The sequence below is a fragment of the Castanea sativa genome, chromosome 3 (genome assembly GCF_040712315.1).
Source record: "Castanea sativa cultivar Marrone di Chiusa Pesio chromosome 3, ASM4071231v1".
Lineage (NCBI taxonomy): Eukaryota > Viridiplantae > Streptophyta > Magnoliopsida > Fagales > Fagaceae > Castanea > Castanea sativa.
The window spans coordinates 17,463,452-17,485,867 of NC_134015.1; the positions used below are offsets into that span (position 1 = coordinate 17,463,452).

Consider the following 22,416-nt stretch of genomic DNA (forward strand, 5'->3'; position numbering starts at 1 on the left):
TATTTCAAAGTTATGAGTAGCTCTAACGCTCGCAATTATCAATTTTAAGAATCAAACAGAAACTTGGTTAAGTGCAGTCCTCGGACCACAAACCTTGTGAAAATTGATGTCTTGTCATTTGTTAAACAGAACCTTAGTTATGTCGGGTCCTCGGACCTCCTACTTTGGGAAAATTAACATTTGAAGTTATTGTTCTAAAGAATCAAACAGAAACTTGGTTAAGTGCAGTCCTCGGACCACAAACCTTGTGGAAATTGATGTCTTGTCATTTGTTAAACAGAACCTTAGTTATGTCGGGTCCTCGGACCTCCTACTTTGGGAAAATTAACATTTGAAGTTATTGTTCTAAAGAATCAAACAGAAACTTGGTTAAGTGCAGTCCTCGGACCACAAACCTTGTGGAAATTGATGTCTTGTCATTTGTTAAACGGTAACCTTAGTTATGTCGGGTCCTCGGACCTCCTACTTTGGGAAAATTAACATTTGAAGTTATTGTTCTAAAGAATCAAACAGAAACTTGGTTAAGTGCAGTCCTCGGACCACAAACCTTGTGGAAATTGATGTCTTGTCATTTGTTAAACAGAACCTTAGTTATGTCGGGTCCTCGGACCTCCTACTTTGGGAAAATTAACATTTGAAGTTATTGTTCTAAAGAATCAAACAGAAACTTGGTTAAGTGCAGTCCTCGGACCACAAACCTTGTGGAAATTGATGTCTTGTCATTTGTTAAACAGAACCTTAGTTATGTCGGGTCTTCGGACCTCCTACTTTGGGAAAATTAACATTTGAAGTTACAATTTTAAGAATCAAACAGAAACTTGGTTAAGTGCAGTCCTCGGACCACAAACTTTGTGGAAATTGATGTCTTGTCATTTGTTAAACAGAACCTTAGTTATGCCGGGTCCTCGGACCTCCTACTTTGGGAAAATTAACATTTGAAGTTATTGTTCTAAAGAATCAAACAGAAACTTGGTTAAGTGCAGTCCTCGGACCACAAACCTTGTGGAAATTGATGTCTTATCATTTGTTAAACAAAACCTTAGTTATGCCGGGTCCTCGGACCTCCTACTTTGGGAAAATTAACATTTACAGTTACAATTTTTAAGAATTAAATGAAAGATTGCTTAATATTTATCTTCGGACTACGACTTTGATTAAAGTTAACTTCTGATTGTGTCTGGATGTTAATACGTTACTGTTTATTAATTCGGATCGTAAAGTTAACTTCTGATTGTGTAAGGAATGGTCCTCGGATCTTACATCTTACTAGAAACAGAGCTACGCATTACAAGGGTTTAATCGTTATATGAGGCCCTCTCTTCTTCTTACGAAGCCCTCTCTTCTTCTTACGAAGCCCTCTCTTCTTCTTAATCAAGGCATTGTTCAAATGAATTAACCATGTCACCTTGTATTAAATCTTTAATAATATACGCATGACTATGTGGAAGTTATAATTGTGCAATCCTTGGAGTTAGATTTTTATACTCTGAGAAACTTTTGATATGACTTAATGGGAAACTTTTGTAATAAGTACAAAAAGAATAAAGTAAAAACAGATACAATCCAAGTGAAAAGTAAACGAAATCGTTCTTCATTAATCAGTTGAGTATGCATTACAATATATAATTCAAAAACAAAAAAAACAAAAAAATGGAAAAAGAGAAGCCCTAAGCTAAGTCCTAAGCTGTTGGAGGAGGATCTTGCTGAGAGGTACTAGTGCCCTCGGTCTTTCTCAACTCCAGCTCAAAAGGAGTCATAACCTGCTTTCCTTTATCCGCTGTCTTTGTTGGAAGGACGTTGGGTTCCACTGTCTGGTTCAAGTCCTTTTCTGCATCCACTCCTCCTTCCTTTTCTTTATTGGAACCAGAAGGTTCTGTAGGATCAGGAATTTGCTGTGGGACCACCGGAGGTAGAGCAGGAGGAGTTGTCTCGGGGATAGGAGTAGCAGCAGGAGCCTCTTCAATCTCCTGTATTTCTAGGGGAAGCCAAACATTCTCGGACTTCCTCAAATCCGAAGATTGGGGAACTCCTGCTACGTTTAAAGCTTCCCCCCATACTTTTTGACAGTATTCACGGCATAAAGCCGCGAACTCCTCTGTCAGCTGCTCCTCTGTGGCTGCTACCCCTTCATCGAAACTTGCCTGCTTGGCAGCTTGAAGAGAGAGTTGGAAGGAGCTGGCTTCTTCCTTCATCAGAGCCAGTTGCTTCTTCAGATCCGAGCACTCCCTTTGAGCTTGGGAGAGTTCTTCATCTCTTTCATGAAGGAGCTTGCGCTGTCCTTCTATCTGGGTCTTCATGGTCTTCAAGTTTGACTCGACCCCATTTTTCTCTCTCCTCAGATCAGCCACCTCCGAGGTCAACTTCTCATTCGCAGCAAGGGCTGTGCCCAAGGACTTCTCAGTTTCCATCCTGATTTCGAGCTCAGTCCTGGCTATTTTCCGAGTGTCTTCAATAAACTTCTCAGCTACGAAGACCTCCTAAATAGCCTGTAGTAAAGTATGATGGAGTTAGGAATAATAAGAAACAAACTTACCTATAAATATTATTAAAAGTGGAATCTCCCTAAAAAAGGAGAAAAACTTACCAACGCTAAGTCTCTTTTTAGTGAGAGGAATAGTTGTGGCTGGCCCATCTTTTCCAAGGTCTCCATGTCCTTGGGCAGCAGAAGAGGGCGTTCCAAGACCTCGGCCAGGTGGTGGGCATGGCCTTGTTGAACTGCCCTTATACTGGACTGGCAGGAGATGGGTGCGCCGTCCAGCCTTAGATCGGGGGACCAGGTGGTCGGTGCTCGGCGCACTTCAGCCTCGTCCCTGAATTCCCCGATTTCAACCGAACGGGCTCTACCCTTGCCCTTGTCCAGCTTCTGCTGCTGGGCCGGTGGGAGTTGTTGGCGTGGTTTCTTGGGGTCTTTATTAATCGTCCCCTCATTATCCCCCTTCCTCTTCTTCTTGAGATCCTCGACTGGCAGTTTTGGCTCAGCTGGAGGAGGAGGAGGAGGTAAAGTTGGGGGAACTTGGGACGTCCCCGTTTTCTTTTTCTCTGCAACCTTAGCAGCCCTATTGGTGAGGAGACCCTCCATTCTTCCCATGTCTTCTTCTAATTCATCTTCGGGAAGGGCAACCACAAACCCTGCAATTCCAGAGGCCTTGGTGGCTTCTTCCTCCTCGTCGGAAAGTACCACAAACTGGTTCCCGCGAGGTCTCTCGGTGTCTTCGAGATGGAATTGGTCTATCTCGTCGTCAAGTGTGTGTGAAGAAGACACCTGCTCTTCTGGAACGACAGTTGCTTGTGAGTGCACGGCGAGGGGGACTGCTGCTATCGGCCGGTTGTACAAAATGGTGTTAGGAGCGTCCGGGAGGTCACGGTCGTCCAAAAAGTGGGGCCGAGCTACGTTTATCCTCTTTCGTCTTCGGTCGCCCGCAATTATGGCGTTCTCTATCTCCTGGAAGTCTTTGGAAAGGGGGGTGTACCCAAGAATAAGGTGAGCAGCCCGGAGTTGTAGGTCTTCACTAACGAACACCTCGGAGCGAAGTACCCGGTTTAGATCTGCGATGTTACAGTGACTCAGACGAGGACGCACGTGTTGCTTATCTGCAAAAAAGACGTCAAAACAAACAAACTTGATCAGATTTACATAGATGTTTAACAAATTTAAGTAAGTACGAATACGCATTTCTGTGTGTGTTAGGAGAAGTTGTGTCGTGGGGAGATTAATCCTACGGCGTCGCACCTGGATCCCCCCACTCAACTGGGCAGTGGAAGCCGTCGTGCCAGTTCCCAGACACGATCAAGTAGTCGTCCTTCATGCCTTTGTTTGATTTGGGCAGACAGGAGATTAGCCTAACGGTGCTGGACCGAGATTTAATGTAATAACCTACTTTAGAAAGTTTATGGGACTCATATAGGAACACGACATTGTGCCATGTGAGGTTTAAACCCATCTGCTCGTTTAGAGCATCTACACTACCTAGAACTTTAAAAACGTTTGGGAGGCATTGATCGGGACACAACCGGTGGTTGCGAAGGTACTCCCTAGTTACAGGTTTCATTGGAAGGGTCATCCCACCCTCTAGAAAGGCTATCATAGGAATGATAACCTCTCCCTCTTTCCTAGAACCGGCCACGGCTGTTGCCGGGCAATATTCTAACCCTACGTCGCTGGGAATACGGTATTTGGCTCTAAAGCCTTCCATCCCAGCGGCGGTATCAACTAGACACTTGAATTTTCCCATTACAGAGGAACGATAGACTAAACTCTAGAAGGGATAGTGTTTGTAGTGATAGCCGAGGACAAATATCAGGGAGAAAAAGGTTAAGAATAGGAGCAAGAACTTACAAGGTTGAAGGAGCTCAAATTTCCACAGTTTTCTGCAAGTAAGGAATGATGGCTGATGTCTTGATGGGATTACCCCCAGAGGAATTAAATGAAGGCGCAGGTTCCCGAAGCGTCACGACGTGCGAAAAGGCGGCCTCGAAATTATATTTGTCCCGCCTAAAATTTCGTGGAGTAATGAGGGCCGTTGGATGCCCATCTCACCGTTGAACGTGAGGGACAAAATGTAACTGGCAGTATTAAATACGCGCGTTGTTCAAAATAAAACCGCCAAATGGCATCTTCTGGGACGCGAAACGATTTCCACACGTGCCATTACTCACAAAATGATTGGAGTAGGTTCTCGTCGGATCAAAACCCTATTTTTCTCCTCGGACGTTGAAAATTAGAGTTTTGAGGGGCTATTGTGGGGGGCAAAAAGATCCTGATGGGAAAGTGGGCCTTTTGGGCCGTGTTAAGGAACGCCGACCTGATCCTGGGTTTAGAAATTGTTAGTACTATGGGTCGGCCCATACGCCGAGGATCCGAGGATCCAGCCGAGGGTGACCTTATCCTCGGATGAACATTGAAGAACTCGGGATTTCATAGTAAAGATTAGGGGATGACATGGTTAAGGCCAATGGTTAAAAGGGGGGAACCCTAGAACGCCCCAGAAGTACCGATGTTGAAGAAATGTCAAAGATAAAGGCTGCTACCTCCACATTAAAGACCCTGCACCTACCACCCTGGCCGCATTTATGGGGAAGTGACACCTGAACAGTAGAAGAGAAACTTCTGGTTACTATTCAAAGGCACTGAGAAGGGAAATATCTAGGCTAAGGGGGAGGTGGGGCAACACGTGTACAAAGTGTTCAAAAGAGGAGTATTTAAGAAGAAACCTGGAATAGAAAATAGAGGACTTTTTGTAACCTAAAAAGAAAGAAAAGACTAAGAAAGAGATATAATATAAGAACAGCTCTCGGCTTACGTCCGAGGAGGCCAATTTACAATATTCCTTATTGTTTCCAAGTATTCGCAATCCTTAGTTTGTCATTTAATCCCCCCATATTTCTAACCTGGGTTTCAAGCCCACACTCTACAAATTCATATTGTTTAAGGCTCATTGGGCTTGGGCCCGTAACTGTTCTTGGGGCCAGGTGCACTTGTGCACTTACAATGTCCTTTCAGCTATGGGGAGGAGATGGAAGCGGGGTGGAGTAAATCACTTGGCTTTGCACGATGAACGCCGATTTCCACTGGCCTGGGTCCCCCAAGCAACTCTCTCTCTCTCTCTCTAGAAATAAATTTGTGGTCTTTGTTTTTTGAGTGAAAATGTGTGATCTTTTAAATATTATTTCATCATTATTTCTTTCTCAAAAAAAAATTGGAATAGAAAAATGGTAGAGAATTTATTAGAAAGTGTTTTTGAAAATGTAAGTAAACAAAAGGTAAAAACTATTGTTTACTCGTTAAATAATACAAAAATATAGAGAGCGCTAGAAATGCTCTTAGATAACCATTACTATCAATAGTGAAATCAAATTTAACATCAAACCCATCCAAATCTGATCGAGACATACCCAAAACAAGTCCAATCCACCGGCAGCTAGACTCAGCCATGCCCAACTAAGAAAGGAAAAGTGAAGTTAGAACAAAAGTGATTCTAACATGATGTTGAGTTGGAATTTTTATTGACATGATAAATTTGGATTAGGCCAACTCCTACACATGGCAGGTATCGTAGGTTGAGAGATTACTAGTAATATTGTCCCGATGGTATTTCTTCAACTCTAGTTTTAAATGCATGCATAGTTGTCAAAATCGCGATTCGGATCGTAAAATCGCACGATTTTACGATCCCACCTCACCAAAAAGTTTAAAATCGTAGTAGGATCGCAAAAATGTTAGGATCGTGTAGGATCGTATAGGATCGTAGGATCGTATGGGATCCTACCGATCCTACCATTTGGCTTGAATTTTTTTTTTTTTTTTAACATTTGAGTAAACCTATACCCACAAGCCCAATGGGTTTTAGAAGCCCAATAATAAATTGAAGTCCCAAATTTACCCCTATGTCAACATAAAATCTCAAAAAAAACCTATAGTATAAGTTTAACGTTTTCAAAAACAAAACCTAAACTATTTAGAAACACAAAGCTCCAACACGCAGCTCTATCCCGCGCCTCCTCAGCCCTTTGTCAAAAACCTAGCACCTCTCAGCCCTGTTAATGGTGAGCCATCATTGCCTTTAAGCTTTCTTAACTTAACTTTAACGTTTAAAAAAAAAAAAAAAAAAACTCAGTCAAAAACCCAGCACCTCAATCCTACGCCTCCTCACTCCTCTGTCAAAAACCCAACACCTCTCAACCCTCTCAATGATGTTGCCATGAGCCATCACTGCCTTTAAACTTTTTGGTAATTTGTTTTGGTAGTTAGTACTTAGTAGTTTATCATTTATTTGTACTTTGATAGTTTGATTCCATATTGTTGTGTTGTGTATATGATTTTGACAAAACTTTTAGGGTTTTTATTTTTCTATTTTGTTAACTAAATTAAGTAAAATTTAAAAAATTATGAAATAGGATCTTCATTATTTAATTAGCTAGTTAACCTTAGATTGAAAATTCTCTTTTGGATTACATATTGTAAAATTGTAGTTAGCTAGGTTTTATATGCTAACTAGCCTAACTTATTTTGGATTTGGAACTTAGAATTTGGAAAACATTTTCCATATGTGTAGATAATATTTTGGGTACTTAGTTGCTAATTAAACACGTATTGAACTTTTTAGATACATTATGTCAAAAGTTAAATATATTTTACTTCGTTAGAATGACATAAGAACGATGTAGTGCGTGCAAATTACATTTTATTATGCAAATTTTTTTTTTTTAAATGGATGGATTCATATTTTAAGTGATTATATAACATACAAAGTCACTATCAATAGGTTTTTTGCTTAAAATCTGAAAATAAGTAGGATCTTACGATCCACGATCCGATCCTACGATCTCCGATCCTACCTACCTTCCACGATCCTACGTAGGATCCTGATTTTAACAACCTTGAATGCATGTTATATGATTTGACAAGTCCAGAAACACCAGCAGCGAGTAATTGCTAAGCTATAGTTCATAAGAGTGTTACTTAAAGTAACTGGTAGTAATTATTGCAGCAGAGTGCAGTTGAAATCAAACACTTGGTAATGCGAATGCCTCATTGCATTTGAAATCCAATACTGGGTTGTGAATGGATATTTTGTAGTTGCTAAAATGCTAAATTTAAGCCCTACACAAAACTCAATTACATTTCGAACTTCAAATATGCCTGAGTAAACAGATATTTTTGAGACATATGAGAAGCCACGTATTGATCTAAATTAAAAAAACTGGGATCATTTTCAATAAATTTCTGATAAAATTTGTTATTTGTGCTGCTAGCTGTCCCAGCAAGATTTTTGTAGTATTGTACTAACTTGCTGTAATATTTTCTTTGAAATATAAGTTGCTAATTCCTCGGGGGAAAAAACTGGCAAAATAATATAATTGCCATTCAAAAAATATAACAGGTAACATTGTATAGTAAAGCGATAAATGTTTCCAGTCATTTCCACGCTTTCCTCCCACGAAACTGTTTGCCTGCACGCTGTTGTTTTTTCTTCTTCTCTAGTTGAGACCTTGCTACCTTGGCTTTCTTTGCCGCCATAGGCAGATTCTTCTTGCGCTCCTTCTGCCTATTGCTCAGACCACCAGTCTGCCCAATGACAAAATGGTATAAGCAAAATTCAAATAAAGTAACTATATGATGGCATCACAGCCTAATAGATATCATAGATTGAACACAATAAGTCATAAAAAGAAAAAGGATAAGATGTTCAACGCTGTGCTATTCTTAATTATCTTATAGGTTAAAGTTGTAACATTATTGAACAGAAAGAAAGAAACAAAAGATAGCATTGGGGGGAGAGAGAGAGAGAGAGAGAGAGAGAGAGAGAGGGGAGAATCTGAAGCTAAGGCGCTGGTCAAATAACACCTTAAGGAAGAAGAGAGGAAAGCATAGGTTTTCAAGAGATTGAGGAAAGGAAAATAAAACCAAATATTTTGCCATTATACCCTCCTTTTCTGCTATTAGTTTGTGGATAGATTGTAAAAGTGGACCTGTGAGGGAGGGGATCTTTCCCTCTCTGATTCTCACTTTTTTCTTGCCATCTAGAGCATCCAAAAAGGGGACAGGAGCTATCCTTCCCTCCCTCATTTTCCAGATCTTTCCCACAAACCCCTTGATACAGGCTGTTTGGATTCTGAGGTAAGGATGTTATACACATAATTCTCAAATTCAAAGCCAAACTTATAAGAGAACTAATGAATTGCATACCAATCTAACATCAGGATTCTAAAAGGCAAGTATATGAAGAACATGAAGTGTCTGAAAAGGAATTACCTTTTTCTGCTTTACAGACGTTCGAGCCTGGTACTTCCCTCTGTCCTCCCTCCCTGCCCTAACTAATGCTAATCTTTCCTCCTTGCTCATCTTCTTTTTTACATGAGCCTACAAAATACATGAAAAAGTGGATCAGTATAAGTTTTAAGGGAAGAATCCTATGTGTTAGGAGAAAACAAATTAAACATCATGAGAAAGAATGAATATGTTGCAAGAGATTTACAATATGAAAAACTTCTGCTGCTTTGTAATATAGAATGCATTTCCAACTTAAAAACCATTCCAGCACTCAATTGCTCAATGTACTTTTTTCAATCAGTAAGTTTACACATGCACCTAGTTGGTTTAGAACCCATACTCAATGTTCCTATTTCGGAAGGATTCTTGCTCCCCACCCCCTCTTCTTTCACCCCCCCCCCCCCCAACCCTCTTTTTTCCTCTGACTCCTTTGATGACAGGATTCATCATAAAAAAATTTAAAAAAAAAATGAACTAAGATACATGAGCCAGTAAAGAAATAGAAAACTTACTTCAAGCTTGGAAGGATCGACTCGCTTGGTACTCAGTTGATCAGAACTTGGGATACCCTTTCTTAACCCATGTTTAACCAAAGCATCATTTGCATCCTTCTTAGCCTAATAAAATAACCACAAAAGCACCCAATAATCAACATGCAATGTTATGAAATCTAGTATCACAAATTCACAAATATTAAAGAAACTTTGCATCATTGTTTTCCATGGCACGAAGTTAAAAATTAACCCCATTTTTTCCTTCAAGTCTGATACCAATACAATACCTTCAATTCCCTGATTCTTTGGAAGTCCTCATTAGAAAGAATTCCATCAGTTGAGTCCGGTGAGGTTTGCCCCATCGTCACTCCTGCCAATCTCTTTAGAGCCCGAAGGCTTGAATCAGCAGCAAGCAATTGTCCATCAAAATCAGACAACTTCCTCTTTTTTGCTTTAGATCCTCTTCCTCCAGTTTCACTATCCCTAACATTGGCGTCACTAGTTTTGCTGGAACAGTTTGTTGCTTCATTCACATCCTCATTTTCTGCCTCCATCTCCTCCTCTTCCTCCTCTTCTTTCCCATAATCATCATCATCATCATCATCATTGTCACTAACATCACTGTCATCACTGTCAATAATGTTATCTCCATCTTCATTTTGAGCTACTTTGTGATCTTCTAATTCATCATCTTCACTTCCAGTAATATCACCATATAGCTGATTTTCTTCATCATCACTGGCAACATCAACCTCATTATCATGATCATCATCAGAATCATTGGATGAGGACCTTTCAGCGTCACTAATATCCTCCTCATTATTGTCATCTTCTTGTAATAACTCAACACCAGGAACATTGCTGCTCACATTGACTTCTCCATATGCTTTTGGCCTTGCCTTTGGGTCTGTAGGGCGCCCACGATCCTTCTTGATTAGCAGTGCGGGGCAAACCTGCACATAAACGAATTGATGATTATTTCTAAATTGATCGTGGGCATGAAGCACAGAGAGAGAGAAGAGAGAGAGAGAGAGAGAGAGATATCACAGCTAGACAGTAGTTTCTAATACCTCTCTAAATAAAGTAATTAGTGAACGAGCTGCTATTGAAACTGCTTTCTCATGTGATTTCTTGTACAGTGCAAGATCTTGCAGCAAATCTTCTGTCATCAACTAGTTGCCAGGAACAAAAATATTAACCCTAACACATTAACAGCACTAAGAAAACAGAGTTACAAAAGGCTACATATGAAAGGCAAAAAAAAAAAAAAAAAAAAAAAGGAGAAAGAACACGATGAATAGGTCCAATTACCATTTACAAAAAGTTTTTAGACAACTTTGAAACCACCATGATAATCTCAGATATAGGGATAAAAGAAAATGAAATGTATAGGTAGTTACCAATGGCATGCGTAAACAAATCTCCCTTATTACATTCAGTCCAACAGCAATGGCCTGGAAAAAACAATTTGACTTAGAGACAAATCCATAAGTAACTGAAAAGGAAAACTTAATATAATGCAGCTGTGAAGTGGCACCTCTGGGCGTGAACGATCATGTACAAACTGATTTACTATCTTTCTGAATAGTGGTTCAACTGCATCAGGTGGCACCTGTTTACAACACAGTCAATTGAATTATTTATAGGTGAATTCTTGAAAGTTCATATTTCAAAAGTAGAAACTTGGGGGAGGGACAGATGAAAATAATCAAATTTAGCTATAAATTACAGTATAGTATCCAATCAAGCAAAAGAGAAAAAGCTTAATACCATATCATGACAGGCCTGAACTGCTGCTGCAAGTAAACTTGTGACATCACGTTGATGGGGCTGCATTTATCAATATAGTTACCACCTCAGGCATCAAGGTAATTACAACTTAAATGCATGAGTCAGAAAATACCTGAATATATTTCTCAATGAAATGATAAAAATTCAACAGAATCAAGCGGTGAAGCCCAACTGTTCGAGCTATTACTTTCAGCATCATCATCCTAACCTGAAGTTTACACAGGGTAATAATCAAAAGAGAGAATCATTCAGATTCAGCAACATTTTGTAAACAGTAAGAACTAACAAAAAAAAATTAGCTCTCATTTCTTTTTTCTTTAAAAAAAAAAAAGTTTTCCCTTGTAAGACAAGAGTAGGTCAGTCTTGGCCTCCTTTTCTTTACTGCAGAGCATTCAGTATTTAGTTACTCTTAATTGGTGAATCACTTTGCTCAGTGTTATTCATGAATTAATTAAAATTAACAAAGAAACTTATGTATTAGAACAATACGCTGCAAAAGCTGTGCAATACAAACTTTACTCTAGAACATGGTTCAAAACTTTTATACAAACTAAGGAAAAAAAAAAACAAAAAAACAAAAAACAGAAAACAGAAAAGAGAAAATAACATATCCTAAATTCTGGGGAAAAAAAGGGAATTAAATCTATCCTTCTAATTCATAGAAATCATTTTGAAATGAAGATAACAATAGGTAACACTTGCATTGTTCCTGATATCAACCAAATAGATTGTTTCAGTATCTCATCTATTAACTCTTCCTTTCCAACACCCAACAATTTCCCTGGTTCAGTCCCCAAGACTATTTCTAAACAGATAATCTTCTTTATTATGTACAACTTTGTCTTAATTTCCCCATAATTCTACAAATCTAAACATGATCCAATCTTTCTTTCATCTTAGCTTCTTAAGCCATGAACAATTAACAAACCTAAGCTGGCAAGAAAAAAAAATACAGCTCATTGACATAAGTAATCCCATTTCAATGACTTTAAAGCAGAAAATCTGTTATTATCTAACAGAAAAATGAAACATAATTTCTCACCTCAAAACGTTCATTGCAAGTTTGAAGCCGAGAGAATAACTTCTCAACAAATCCCTACAGGCAGAACGGAAATCTAAAATCACCTTCTATGTAAAGAAAGAATATTGGAGTAGAATTCACTTGACCGAAGATAGCAACAAGAAAACTAAAGTACCTGTGCATCTTTAAGATGGTTAAGTGGGGAATAATTATTCAATGAGACATTTTCTGATGACAGACGTTGTTGCCTTTTCATGCTACGCATTGCACGCTGCAATTTTGCTTGCTTTTTCTTCTTGCTTGAAACTGTTCCTTTATGGTGTGCCTGAAATTATTAGAAAATTACATTACAATACAATCAACCAGCTGCAATTCTAAAGTTTTACAAATAACTTCTAAAAATACTTGCCATCAGCACTCTAAATGCATCACCAAAACAACAGTACCCTACTTTTCTTCATATAATACATTGCAGTAATCTGTATAATTGAAGTGAATTTTCTATATAAAAAGTGCAACTAACATTATAAATAGCCTGTTTATTGATGACAACATGAGGAGCTTGAGGATTCGGGTCATCTTCACCACTTGAAGCATCACTATCGTCATCGTCTTCAATCTTCTCGTAATCAAGAAGAAATGACAGAGCAGCAATCATGATCCTGATTAATTTAAGAAACACAAAATTGTGACATCCGAAATCCAAGAATGGAAAATTTTACTTATGCTACATGACTAGTAACTACCTTGGTGACGAATGAAAACACGCAGTAGCAATGGCATTTGCGGTTCTATCATCAAACCACAACTTCCTCCGATGAAGCTCACATAGCGTGGTGAGAGCTCTCTTGGCTTTTGCTTCATCATCTTGCTATCAAATTATACACAAAAACTCAAATTATTAACCCAATGGACCTCAGATTCACGGTTTTAACTTTTCAGCAAACAAAAAAGGAAAAATGATTAGTACTACAGACCTGTAGCATTGCAAACACAATATTTTGGAGCTTACGATTCTTAGCATCATTCTTGTGCTTCTGATTCATTCGCTTAATGCTATGAATAACATGAGAGAAAGCCAATTTTCTTAAAGGCTTATCGCCTAGAGTCTGTAAGTCCATGAACAATGCTAGGGTTTCTTCAATATCAATCATCTAAAACAACCAAAACGAAACAAAGAAAACGTGTCAATGTTCCAAAAATGACACCGTTCATATAAACATATATGGGTTGGTTTCATATTAAATTTTACATCGCTCAATATTGTTTTAATGGATGCAAATTCTAACAAAGCCACCTGTTAGAATTACAATATCACCCGCAAAATGTTTAAATTAGAAGTTTTTGTGTTCGAGTCGAAACCAATTTTTAAAATTAACACGAGTTTCTGAATCGAATAGTAAATTTGGCATGCGTGTTACCAACATAGAGAACACATAATTCATCATCAAAATTCACAAAATTTCAATCCAACAAAAAAAGAGTTATTAGCTCGTTAGAATTACAATATCATCAGCAAAATGTTTAAATTGGAAGTTCTTGTGTTTGAGTCGAAACCAATTTTTAAATTAACACGAGTTTCTAAATCAAATAGTAAACAACATCCAATCCGCACGAAATTTGGCATGCTCGTGTTACCAACATATAGAACACATAATTCATCATCGAAAACATGTCAATGCTCCAAAAATGACTCCGCTCATATAAACATATATGGGTTGGGTTCATATTAAATTTTACATCCCTCAATATTCGAGTTTCTGAATCGAATAGTAAATAATATCCAATCGGCACGAAATTTACAAAATTTCAATCCAATAAAAAAAAATAGTGTGAAAAATATTACTTAAAGTTACAAGGAAATACCTACCTGTCGATTAGAGAGTAGAATGAGAGATTGGGCGACGTGGCACCGGAGGCCGGAAGGGAGCGATCTAGAGGCGGAGGAGAGCAAACCGGCGAGTTGTTTGGGGAAGTCGGCGAGGTGGTTGGGGTAAAAAGGGGTGACATGGGCCAAAATCAAGGCTCTGTCGCCGAGGTCTTTGGCGACGGAAGGGTCGCTGCCGATGCCGATGCCGCTGATGGAGGTGAAATTGAGCGCCGCTTGTTGCTGAAAGAGTTCGAGGGAGGACTTGAATTGGCTGTAGAGGAGGATTAGCTCCGACTCGTAACCGTCCGGGTCGGACTTCATCTTCGACTGTAGTGTTGGGAGGCTCAGCTTCTCGGAGCTCCGGCCCGAGGCTGAGAGCGCCTCCGCGCCCTGGTGAGAAGGCATTTTTTTTTCTTTTTTTTGGTTCAGAGAAAGAGAAACCCTACAAAAACCCCTATTTTCTTTTTTTTTTGGTGTTTTTAATTTTATGAATTGGCTTGAAGAACTACATGGAGGTCGGTTTAAAAAGAATATGGACAGGGAAATTCTAAGGGCTTAAGCCTTTATGTTGTGTTTGATTGTAACTCTCACTATTAACTGTTAGTAGCCTCGCCGTTGTGTTCAAAATCAAAATTTTAGATTGTATTTATGGGCTACATGTCGTTTCGGCCTTGTAGTAGTAGACTAGTAGTAGCACTATTGTTTCAGGTAGATGCGTTCGTGGGCTTTTTTGTGTAGGCAGATTGATGCACAGCACAGGGAAGGCAATTTGGGCTTCGAACAGAGGAAGGAATTTCGGGCCCAATAACTTCATCCGCCACAGTTATTCAATTGCAAACCCATTCCAGCAGCTGTAACATATGCGGGGCAACTCTTTAATTGGAATTGGAATGATATGAATGACTTGCAACTCTTTAATTTGGGGCCAGTATGGTTTTGATTTTTAAATTAAAAACTAAAAAAATATGTGAGTTAGTGTACATATTTTTTACACACTCTTAAAATTAAAAATGCCTAAAATATTAGAGTTATGCTAGTATATTTAAAATTTTATTATATAGAACTTATAAATTGATATGTCAACAATCACAAAAAGTGATTCATTACTCATTTATTCTTTTGTTAAAGTATTATTTTATTGCCACATCAATTTGTAAATTTTTTGCTGTAAAATTTGTAATAATTTTAACACTTTCTCCACGCAAAAAAAAAAGAAAAAGAAAAAAAAGAATTAATAGAAATAAAACCCAATTACTATTAAGTGAAAAAAAAATGCTAAAATTAGTACAAATTTTACAACACTAGCTCACTCTGGATGAATTAGTTATAATAAGTAAGAATTAATAATAGATTTGAAATTAAAAAGATTATAATACAAAAAATAAACTAAACATTATTTAAGTGATATTTAAATATAAAAATGCCTCTTTAAAATTTTCGCCTTAGGCTTTCAAACTATATTAGGCCTGCCGTTATTAATCTTTTTCTCAAAATAATTGTTAACTATAGAGTTGTTTCTGTATGTGGAATGAGTGGTCTGGGAAAAAACCACTCTTGCTAAGATGTTTTATGATCACCAACAGCAAGTCAAGGGTCATTTTAAGTGTAAGAGAGAGAGAAATGAATAAATAAATAAATAAATAGCGTTGAATTTGATGTGATAAATAAGAAATGACATGTAGTGAGAGATGTAAAATAATGTGTTGAAGCAGGAACTTTTTGTGTTAAATTATGTACTTTTTTTAGAATCATGATGCTAATGATCCTATGAGTCTTCTTGGTTATCCTTGCATTGTAGTATAGTTTATAGTGTTTCTGAGATTTTGGTCTGTCCTTTTATGAGAAAGAAACATTTAAGTGCTTTATTTGGTACAAGTTGCAACATTGGTATCGGAAAGAAGAGGGAAGTGGGAATATACGAATCTCCTTTTACAACATGTAGAGTCACGCAGGCCTTAGAAAATCAAAAGAAAAAAAAAATGGAGGCAACGTTACTGTCCAGGGACAAAAAAAAGCAACGTTACTGCCTACGGGAGAAGATAAAAAATTAAAATAAAGGCAACTTGAAGAAGTTTTCTTGTCAATCAAGGCAGTTTGAAGAAGTTTTCTTGTAAGAAAAAAAAAAAGGCAATGTGAAAATAAATAAATAAAGAACGTTACTGCCCAGGGCATTTTTGGCAATCAATAAAAAATTCATCCTCACTCAGTTCTCTCCCCATTTTGGGGAGAAAACATTTTGACAGGCTTGGGAAGAAAACATTTGGCTCCACCATTTATTTTCTTTCCTTCCTACCTAACCAAACACACTCTAAAAAAGTTTTCCTTCCCATTTTCTCTCCAAAATTTTCTATCCATTTGTTTCACCTCCAAACAAATACACATTAAGTGTCCGTTTGGGACAAGCTAAAAATTTCAGCTTATTTTTTTACTATTCATAGGTCTAACTGTACTTTTTAGTACTATTTATGAGTCCCACCGTACTATTCAACTAATTTTTACTTACTTTCAGCAAAAAAAAATAATTAATTTCAACTAAATAAGTTGTTCTCAAATAGACATTAAGTCATGTCTACGGCGGTGAAGACAAGTTATTTTTTGGTATAAGAGTAAAATCTATTGATTTTCATTAGTATAATATGTGTACGATCGGATTGTGCCAAAGTGTCAGGATAACATTGCCTATGGGCACAAAAAACTAATTTAGAAAATACTAACCAGTAGACTTATAAGTTATAACTCAATAATAGGGACACTTTTTTTTTTTTTTTTTGAGGAAGATGATAGGGACACTTGGGGGCTGTTTGGATTTGGGTGTTTTCATCACTCATCACTGAGTTTTTATCACCCATCACTCAAAACTAGTGGGTTCCACGGAGCAAACACTTGTTTGGATTTATTCTGAGATTTTGTTTTATCACTTAATTCTCACTAAATTGAGTAATGAGTTGTGGAAATTGGAAACAAGTTTTAAGTGTTTTTGAGTTATGAAAATTGAGTAACGGTGGCAATTTGGTAATTTCCATCAAAACACATGGGCCCACAGCAGAGACTTGTCAAATCCATTTCAGAGCTTTGCTATCTCCAACACTCCACCCAACGGCTAATCACACTACACAGGTCCTTCATACGAAAAAATTCAGAGTAAAAATTCATAGCATCTCACACCTTTCTTCTCCAATCTCACACGCCCTCCCCTTCGCACCTTTCTTCTCCGATCTTCCTTTCATTCTTCGTCCTTCACCCCAGTCACACCGACCCATCCGACAACGTCGTCCAACCCAAACTCGGCCATTGCTCATACCAGCAACGACAAAGCGAGACCGAGACATGCGAGACGAAATGGAGAAGAAATGTGGTTTGATTAAGTGATATTTGGGGTGAGTGGAGTTCATAGGGGCTAGGTAGGGGTTTAGGTGCACACGTGAGGTCAGAGTGTGTCAGTCCCAATTTTTTTAGCTTTTTATGTAGAAAACATAACTGGGTTTTAGGTGCCAAACGGGCTGTAGGAGATATTTCATCATTATTGAGTGATAAGAAATGAGTAATAGAGTGATGAGTGATGATATTTCAGTGATGAGTAATGAGTGAGCATTTTCTTTCACCCAAACAGCCCCTTGGCGTCGCCTACACCTGTAAAAGCTCATGCAATGACCATTTGTTGGGAGAGAAAAAAAAAGACTCAGTTACTAATCTAGGAGCTTGGAATTTAAAGGCAGCTAAATTATAAGGGAACAATAAAGAGTAACTGTACATACAAGAGATGGTCAATAGGGAAATATATATATATATATATGAGATAGGTTCAAGTTACACCTAGTGTAACTCTAAAAGAGTTACATATTTTTTAAACCATTGGATTTAAGTAGATCCAACAGATAAAAAAAGACTATAATTATTACAAATATTTTGATTAAAATCTAATTAATTACCCTCATTTATTACCTTTTAAACCTATCTCTAAATCCAAAAAAAGTTTGACTTCTGACTCTCTCTCTCTCTCATTTATGTTTCTCTTTCTACGTTTTTCTCTCTCTTCCTCCTCCACCACCTCCAAAGGATGTCGGCAAAAAAAAAAAAAAAAAAAAAAAAAAAAAAACCAAAAACCAAAATGGCGTACAAAGATGCTGTTGCTGGCGTACAGCCATATCCTCAAGAATATAACTGACAGTGTTATCCATATTCTTTCTAGCCATTTGTGATAACCATAGTGTAATTTCTTGATTGTAATTATTTCAAGAATATAACTAATGGATTTTAATATGTCAATTTTGTGGCAAATCTTCACTTAAAACGGTGCTTCAAGGATAATTAGACCATATATTCTAGGTGCTATCCAGCGTATCACATCTGTGTTCTGAAACCTTCTTTGGGAACATCTCAGTGTATTTCTGGAGTGGTTCTACAAAGGGCATGGCTTTTAGAACTTTGTTTATAGTGTGGATGTTGATATGTGTTGGTTCAGAGCTAAAATTCACTCCCCTAGTAGCTGTTCTTTTCTTTAACAGTGTTTGGACTACTGGCCTTTGTCAAGATCTTAAAATGATTCTCTAAGATCAGCTGCACCTTCTTCCCCTTTTTCTCTGATGACCTATGAAAATATAAATTTGGTTTCCATTCTTTATGTTATTGGACAATGCAGCATGCTTTTCCTAACAAAGATTGAATTTTTGAAGATATTAATCATTTGAAAGGGATTTTTATAGATTCCATAAAATATAGTACCCTTAAGTCATGGTATTGTGCATTACGTTCCCTCAAATGTTGCAGAGTTTACTATATAGGACAAAGAATTTAGTGAAGAACACAGGAGCCCCAACGCTAAACTCTTTCTAGTAACTTTACTTGCATGTATTTCATCTCATCTATTGATGCCATGCTTTTTGTTAAACTCTTTTTTATAACTAAAATCATTGAGTCTTGTTGTCTTGTTCAATTCTAATAATCTTTGTGGCATTTTTATGCAGACCTCTGATTTATTACGTCACTAGTGGCAATGGATGGCTCATCTCAGGTTACCGAACCTATTACTTCTGGGGGATTAGAATCTAACAATGTACAAAGTCATATACTAGATAATAATCAGCTTTTCCTCTTGTACTTCATCATGGGTACTTACATTGGCCCGAATCTCAAAGGGGAGAGGCCGCAAAAGTCAGTTTTGCTATATATTGAAACTGCCAATCTACTATGGAAAGTAGTAAATGAGGATAGAGAAAATATGTTATTAATTAGGTAAATAAGGTGAAAATTCTTAATCATTTAATGCTATTTTTTCAACCGTTGGATTTATTAGAAATCTATGGTACAAAAAATATGTAATTCTAAAGGAGTTACACCAGGTGCAACTTAAACCCATCTCTCTCTCTCTCTCTCTCTCTCTCTCTCTCTCTCTCTCTCTCTCTCTCTCTCTCTCTCTCTCTCTATATATATATATATATATATATGTGTGTGTGTGTGTGTGTGTGTGTGTGTGTGTGTCCAGTCATCCAATAATGAACCTAGTATAATATAGTTATTTAGGGAGCAAACAAATATTCACTTTAAAAATACAGCTCATTGACATAAGTAATCCCATTTCAATGACTTTAAAGCAGAAAATCTGTTATTATCTAACAGAAAAATGAAACATAATTTCTCACCTCAAAACGTTCATTGCAAGTTTGAAGCCGAGAGAATAACTTCTCAACAAATCCCTACAGGCAGAACGGAAATCTAAAATCGCCTTCTATGTAAAGAAAGAATATTAGAGTAGAATTCACTTGACCGAAGATAGCAACAAGAAAACTAAAGTACCTGTGCATCTTTAAGATGGTTAAGTGGGGAATAATTATTCAATGAGACATTTTCTGATGACAGACGTTGTTGCCTTTTCATGCTACGCATTGCACGCTGCAATTTTGCTTGCTTTTTCTTCTTGCTTGAAACTGTTCCTTTATGGCGTGCCTGAAATTATTAGAAAATTACATTACAATACAATCAACCAGCTGCAATTTAAAGTTTTACAAATAACTTCTAAAAATACTTGCCATCAGCACTCTAAATGCATCACCAAAACAACAGTACCCTACTTTTCTTCATATAATACATTGCAGTAATCTGTATAATTGAAGTGAATTTTCTATATAAAAAGTGCAACTAACATTATAAATAGCCTGTTTATTGATGACAACATGAGGAGCTTGAGGATTCGGGTCATCTTCACCACTTGAAGCATCACTATCGTCATCGTCTTCAATCTTCTCGTAATCAAGAAGAAATGACAGAGCAGCAATCATGATCCTGATTAATTTAAGAAACACAAAATTGTGACATCCGAAATCCAAGAATGGAAAATTTTACTTATGCTACATGACTAGTAACTACCTTGGTGACGAATGAAAACACGCAGTAGCAATGGCATTTGCGGTTCTATCATCAAACCACAACTTCCTCCGATGAAGCTCACATAGCGTGGTGAGAGCTCTCTTGGCTTTTGCTTCATCATCTTGCTATCAAATTATACACAAAAACTCAAATTATTAACCCAATGGACCTCAGATTCACGGTTTTAACTTTTCAGCAAACAAAAAAGGAAAAATGATTAGTACTACAGACCTGTAGCATTGCAAACACAATATTTTGGAGCTTACGATTCTTAGCATCATTCTTGTGCTTCTGATTCATTCGCTTAATGCTATGAATAACATGAGAGAAAGCCAATTTTCTTAAAGGCTTATCGCCTAGAGTCTGTAAGTCCATGAACAATGCTAGGGTTTCTTCAATATCAATCATCTAAAACAACCAAAACGAAACAAAGAAAACGTGTCAATGTTCCAAAAATGACACCGTTCATATAAACATATATGGGTTGGTTTCATATTAAATTTTACATCGCTCAATATTGTTTTAATGGATGCAAATTCTAACAAAGCCACCTGTTAGTATTACAATATCACCCGCAAAATGTTTAAATTAGAAGTTTTTGTGTTCGAATCGAAACCAATTTTTAAAATTAACACGAGTTTCTGAATCGAATAGTAAATTTGGCATGCGTGTTACCAACATAGAGAACACATAATTCATCATCAAAATTCACAAAATTTCAATCCAATAAAAAAAGAGTTATTAGCTCGTTAGAATTACAATATCATCCACAAAATGTTTAAATTGGAAGTTCTTGTGTTTGAGTCGAAACCAATTTTTAAATTAACACGAGTTTCTAAATCAAATAGTAAATAACATCCAATCCGCACGAAATTTGGCATGCTCGTGTTACCAACATATAGAACACATAATTCATCATCGAAAACATGTCAATGCTCCAAAAATGACTCCGCTCATATAAACATATATGGGTTGGGTTCATATTAAATTTTACATCCCTCGATAATGAATCGAATAGCAAATAATATCCAATCGGCACGAAATTTACAAAATTTCAATCCAATAAATAAAATAGTGTGAAAAATATTACTTAAATTACACGAGATGAAGGAAATACCTACCTGTCGATTAGAGAGTAGAATGAGAGATTGGGCGACGTGGCACCGGAGGCCGGAAGGAAGCGATCTAGAGGCGGAGGAGAGCAAACCGGCGAGTTGTTTGGGGAATTCGGCGAGGTGGTTGGGGTAAAAAGGGGTGACATGGGCCAAAATCAAGGCTCTGTCGCCGAGGTCTTTGGCGACGGAGGGGTCGCTGCCGATGCCGCTGATGGAGGTGAAATTGAGCGCCGCTTGTTGCTGAAAGAGTTCGAGGGAGGACTTGAATTGGCTGTAGAGGAGGATTAGCTCCGACTCGTAACCGTCCGGGTCGGACTTCATCTTCGACTGGAGTGTTGGGAGGCTCAGCTTCTCGGAGCTCCGGCCCGAGGCTGAGAGCGCCTCCGCGCCCTGGTGAGAAGGCATTTTTTTCTTTTTTTTTTTGGTTCAGAGAAAGAGAAACCCTACAAAAACCCCTATTTTCTATTCTTGCTTTGTTCTCATGTGATTTTGAAAGCGACCTAATTGAAAATAGAAACCCCTCTAGCCTTTTTTTTTTTTTTTTTTTTCTAACTATCATTTTTATTCATTAAAATAAAGTCATTGAATTTTTTTTTTTTTTTTTTAAAATTTAAGGATAACAATTGTGTCAATTTCATTTCTGAGATTAAAAGGTGCCGAATAATTAATCTTGAGGTTTTGAAAGCATTTGAGGGTTAATTTTTTGATCCAAAGTTAGGTATAGGCTAAATAATTTACATTGAAAAATTAAATAAAAAATAATGGTAATTTTTTAAATTGTTTCAACACTCGTGATCCAATGGCTAAGGTCTGGATATAAATGAGGGGTTTTTAAGTTAGATCGTTTGGAAAATTATATGACGTTGGTTTGAAAATACTTGATCCAGTTAAAGAACCTTGAATGGGTCAAATGAGTGGTCTAGTGGGCTTAATGGTCTTAGAGGGTAAATGGAGAGATCCTAGGTTCCATCTAAAAGTAGTCAATACTCTAC

The 22,416-nt window shown here is 37.5% G+C and overlaps 1 protein-coding gene across 2 annotated transcripts; it reads right to left on the reverse strand.

Moving 5' to 3' along the window:
• Window positions 1–7,709: 7,709 nt before the first annotated feature.
• LOC142628179 (uncharacterized) lies at window positions 7,710–21,875 on the reverse strand. 2 transcript variants are annotated; one of them, XM_075802216.1, is made up of 15 exons: window positions 21,431–21,875; window positions 20,541–20,717; window positions 20,310–20,434; window positions 20,087–20,225; window positions 12,252–12,401; window positions 12,098–12,151; window positions 11,168–11,263; window positions 11,035–11,094; window positions 10,802–10,876; window positions 10,665–10,718; window positions 10,335–10,436; window positions 9,552–10,217; window positions 9,283–9,387; window positions 8,753–8,860; window positions 7,710–8,065 (listed from the first exon to the last, which is right to left on the reverse strand). In XM_075802216.1, exons 1-15 carry the CDS (start codon window positions 21,827–21,829, stop codon window positions 7,916–7,918), a joined length of 2,460 nt encoding a protein of 819 aa, XP_075658331.1. In that variant the 5' UTR covers window positions 21,830–21,875; the 3' UTR covers window positions 7,710–7,915. The 2 variants fall into 2 exon arrangements, with proteins under 2 accessions (XP_075658331.1, XP_075658330.1); XM_075802215.1 differs by lacking the exons at window positions 20,087–20,225; window positions 20,310–20,434; window positions 20,541–20,717; window positions 21,431–21,875 and adding exons at window positions 12,600–12,738; window positions 12,823–12,947; window positions 13,054–13,230; window positions 13,947–14,557.
• Between the last annotated feature and the right edge of the window lie 541 nt (window positions 21,876–22,416).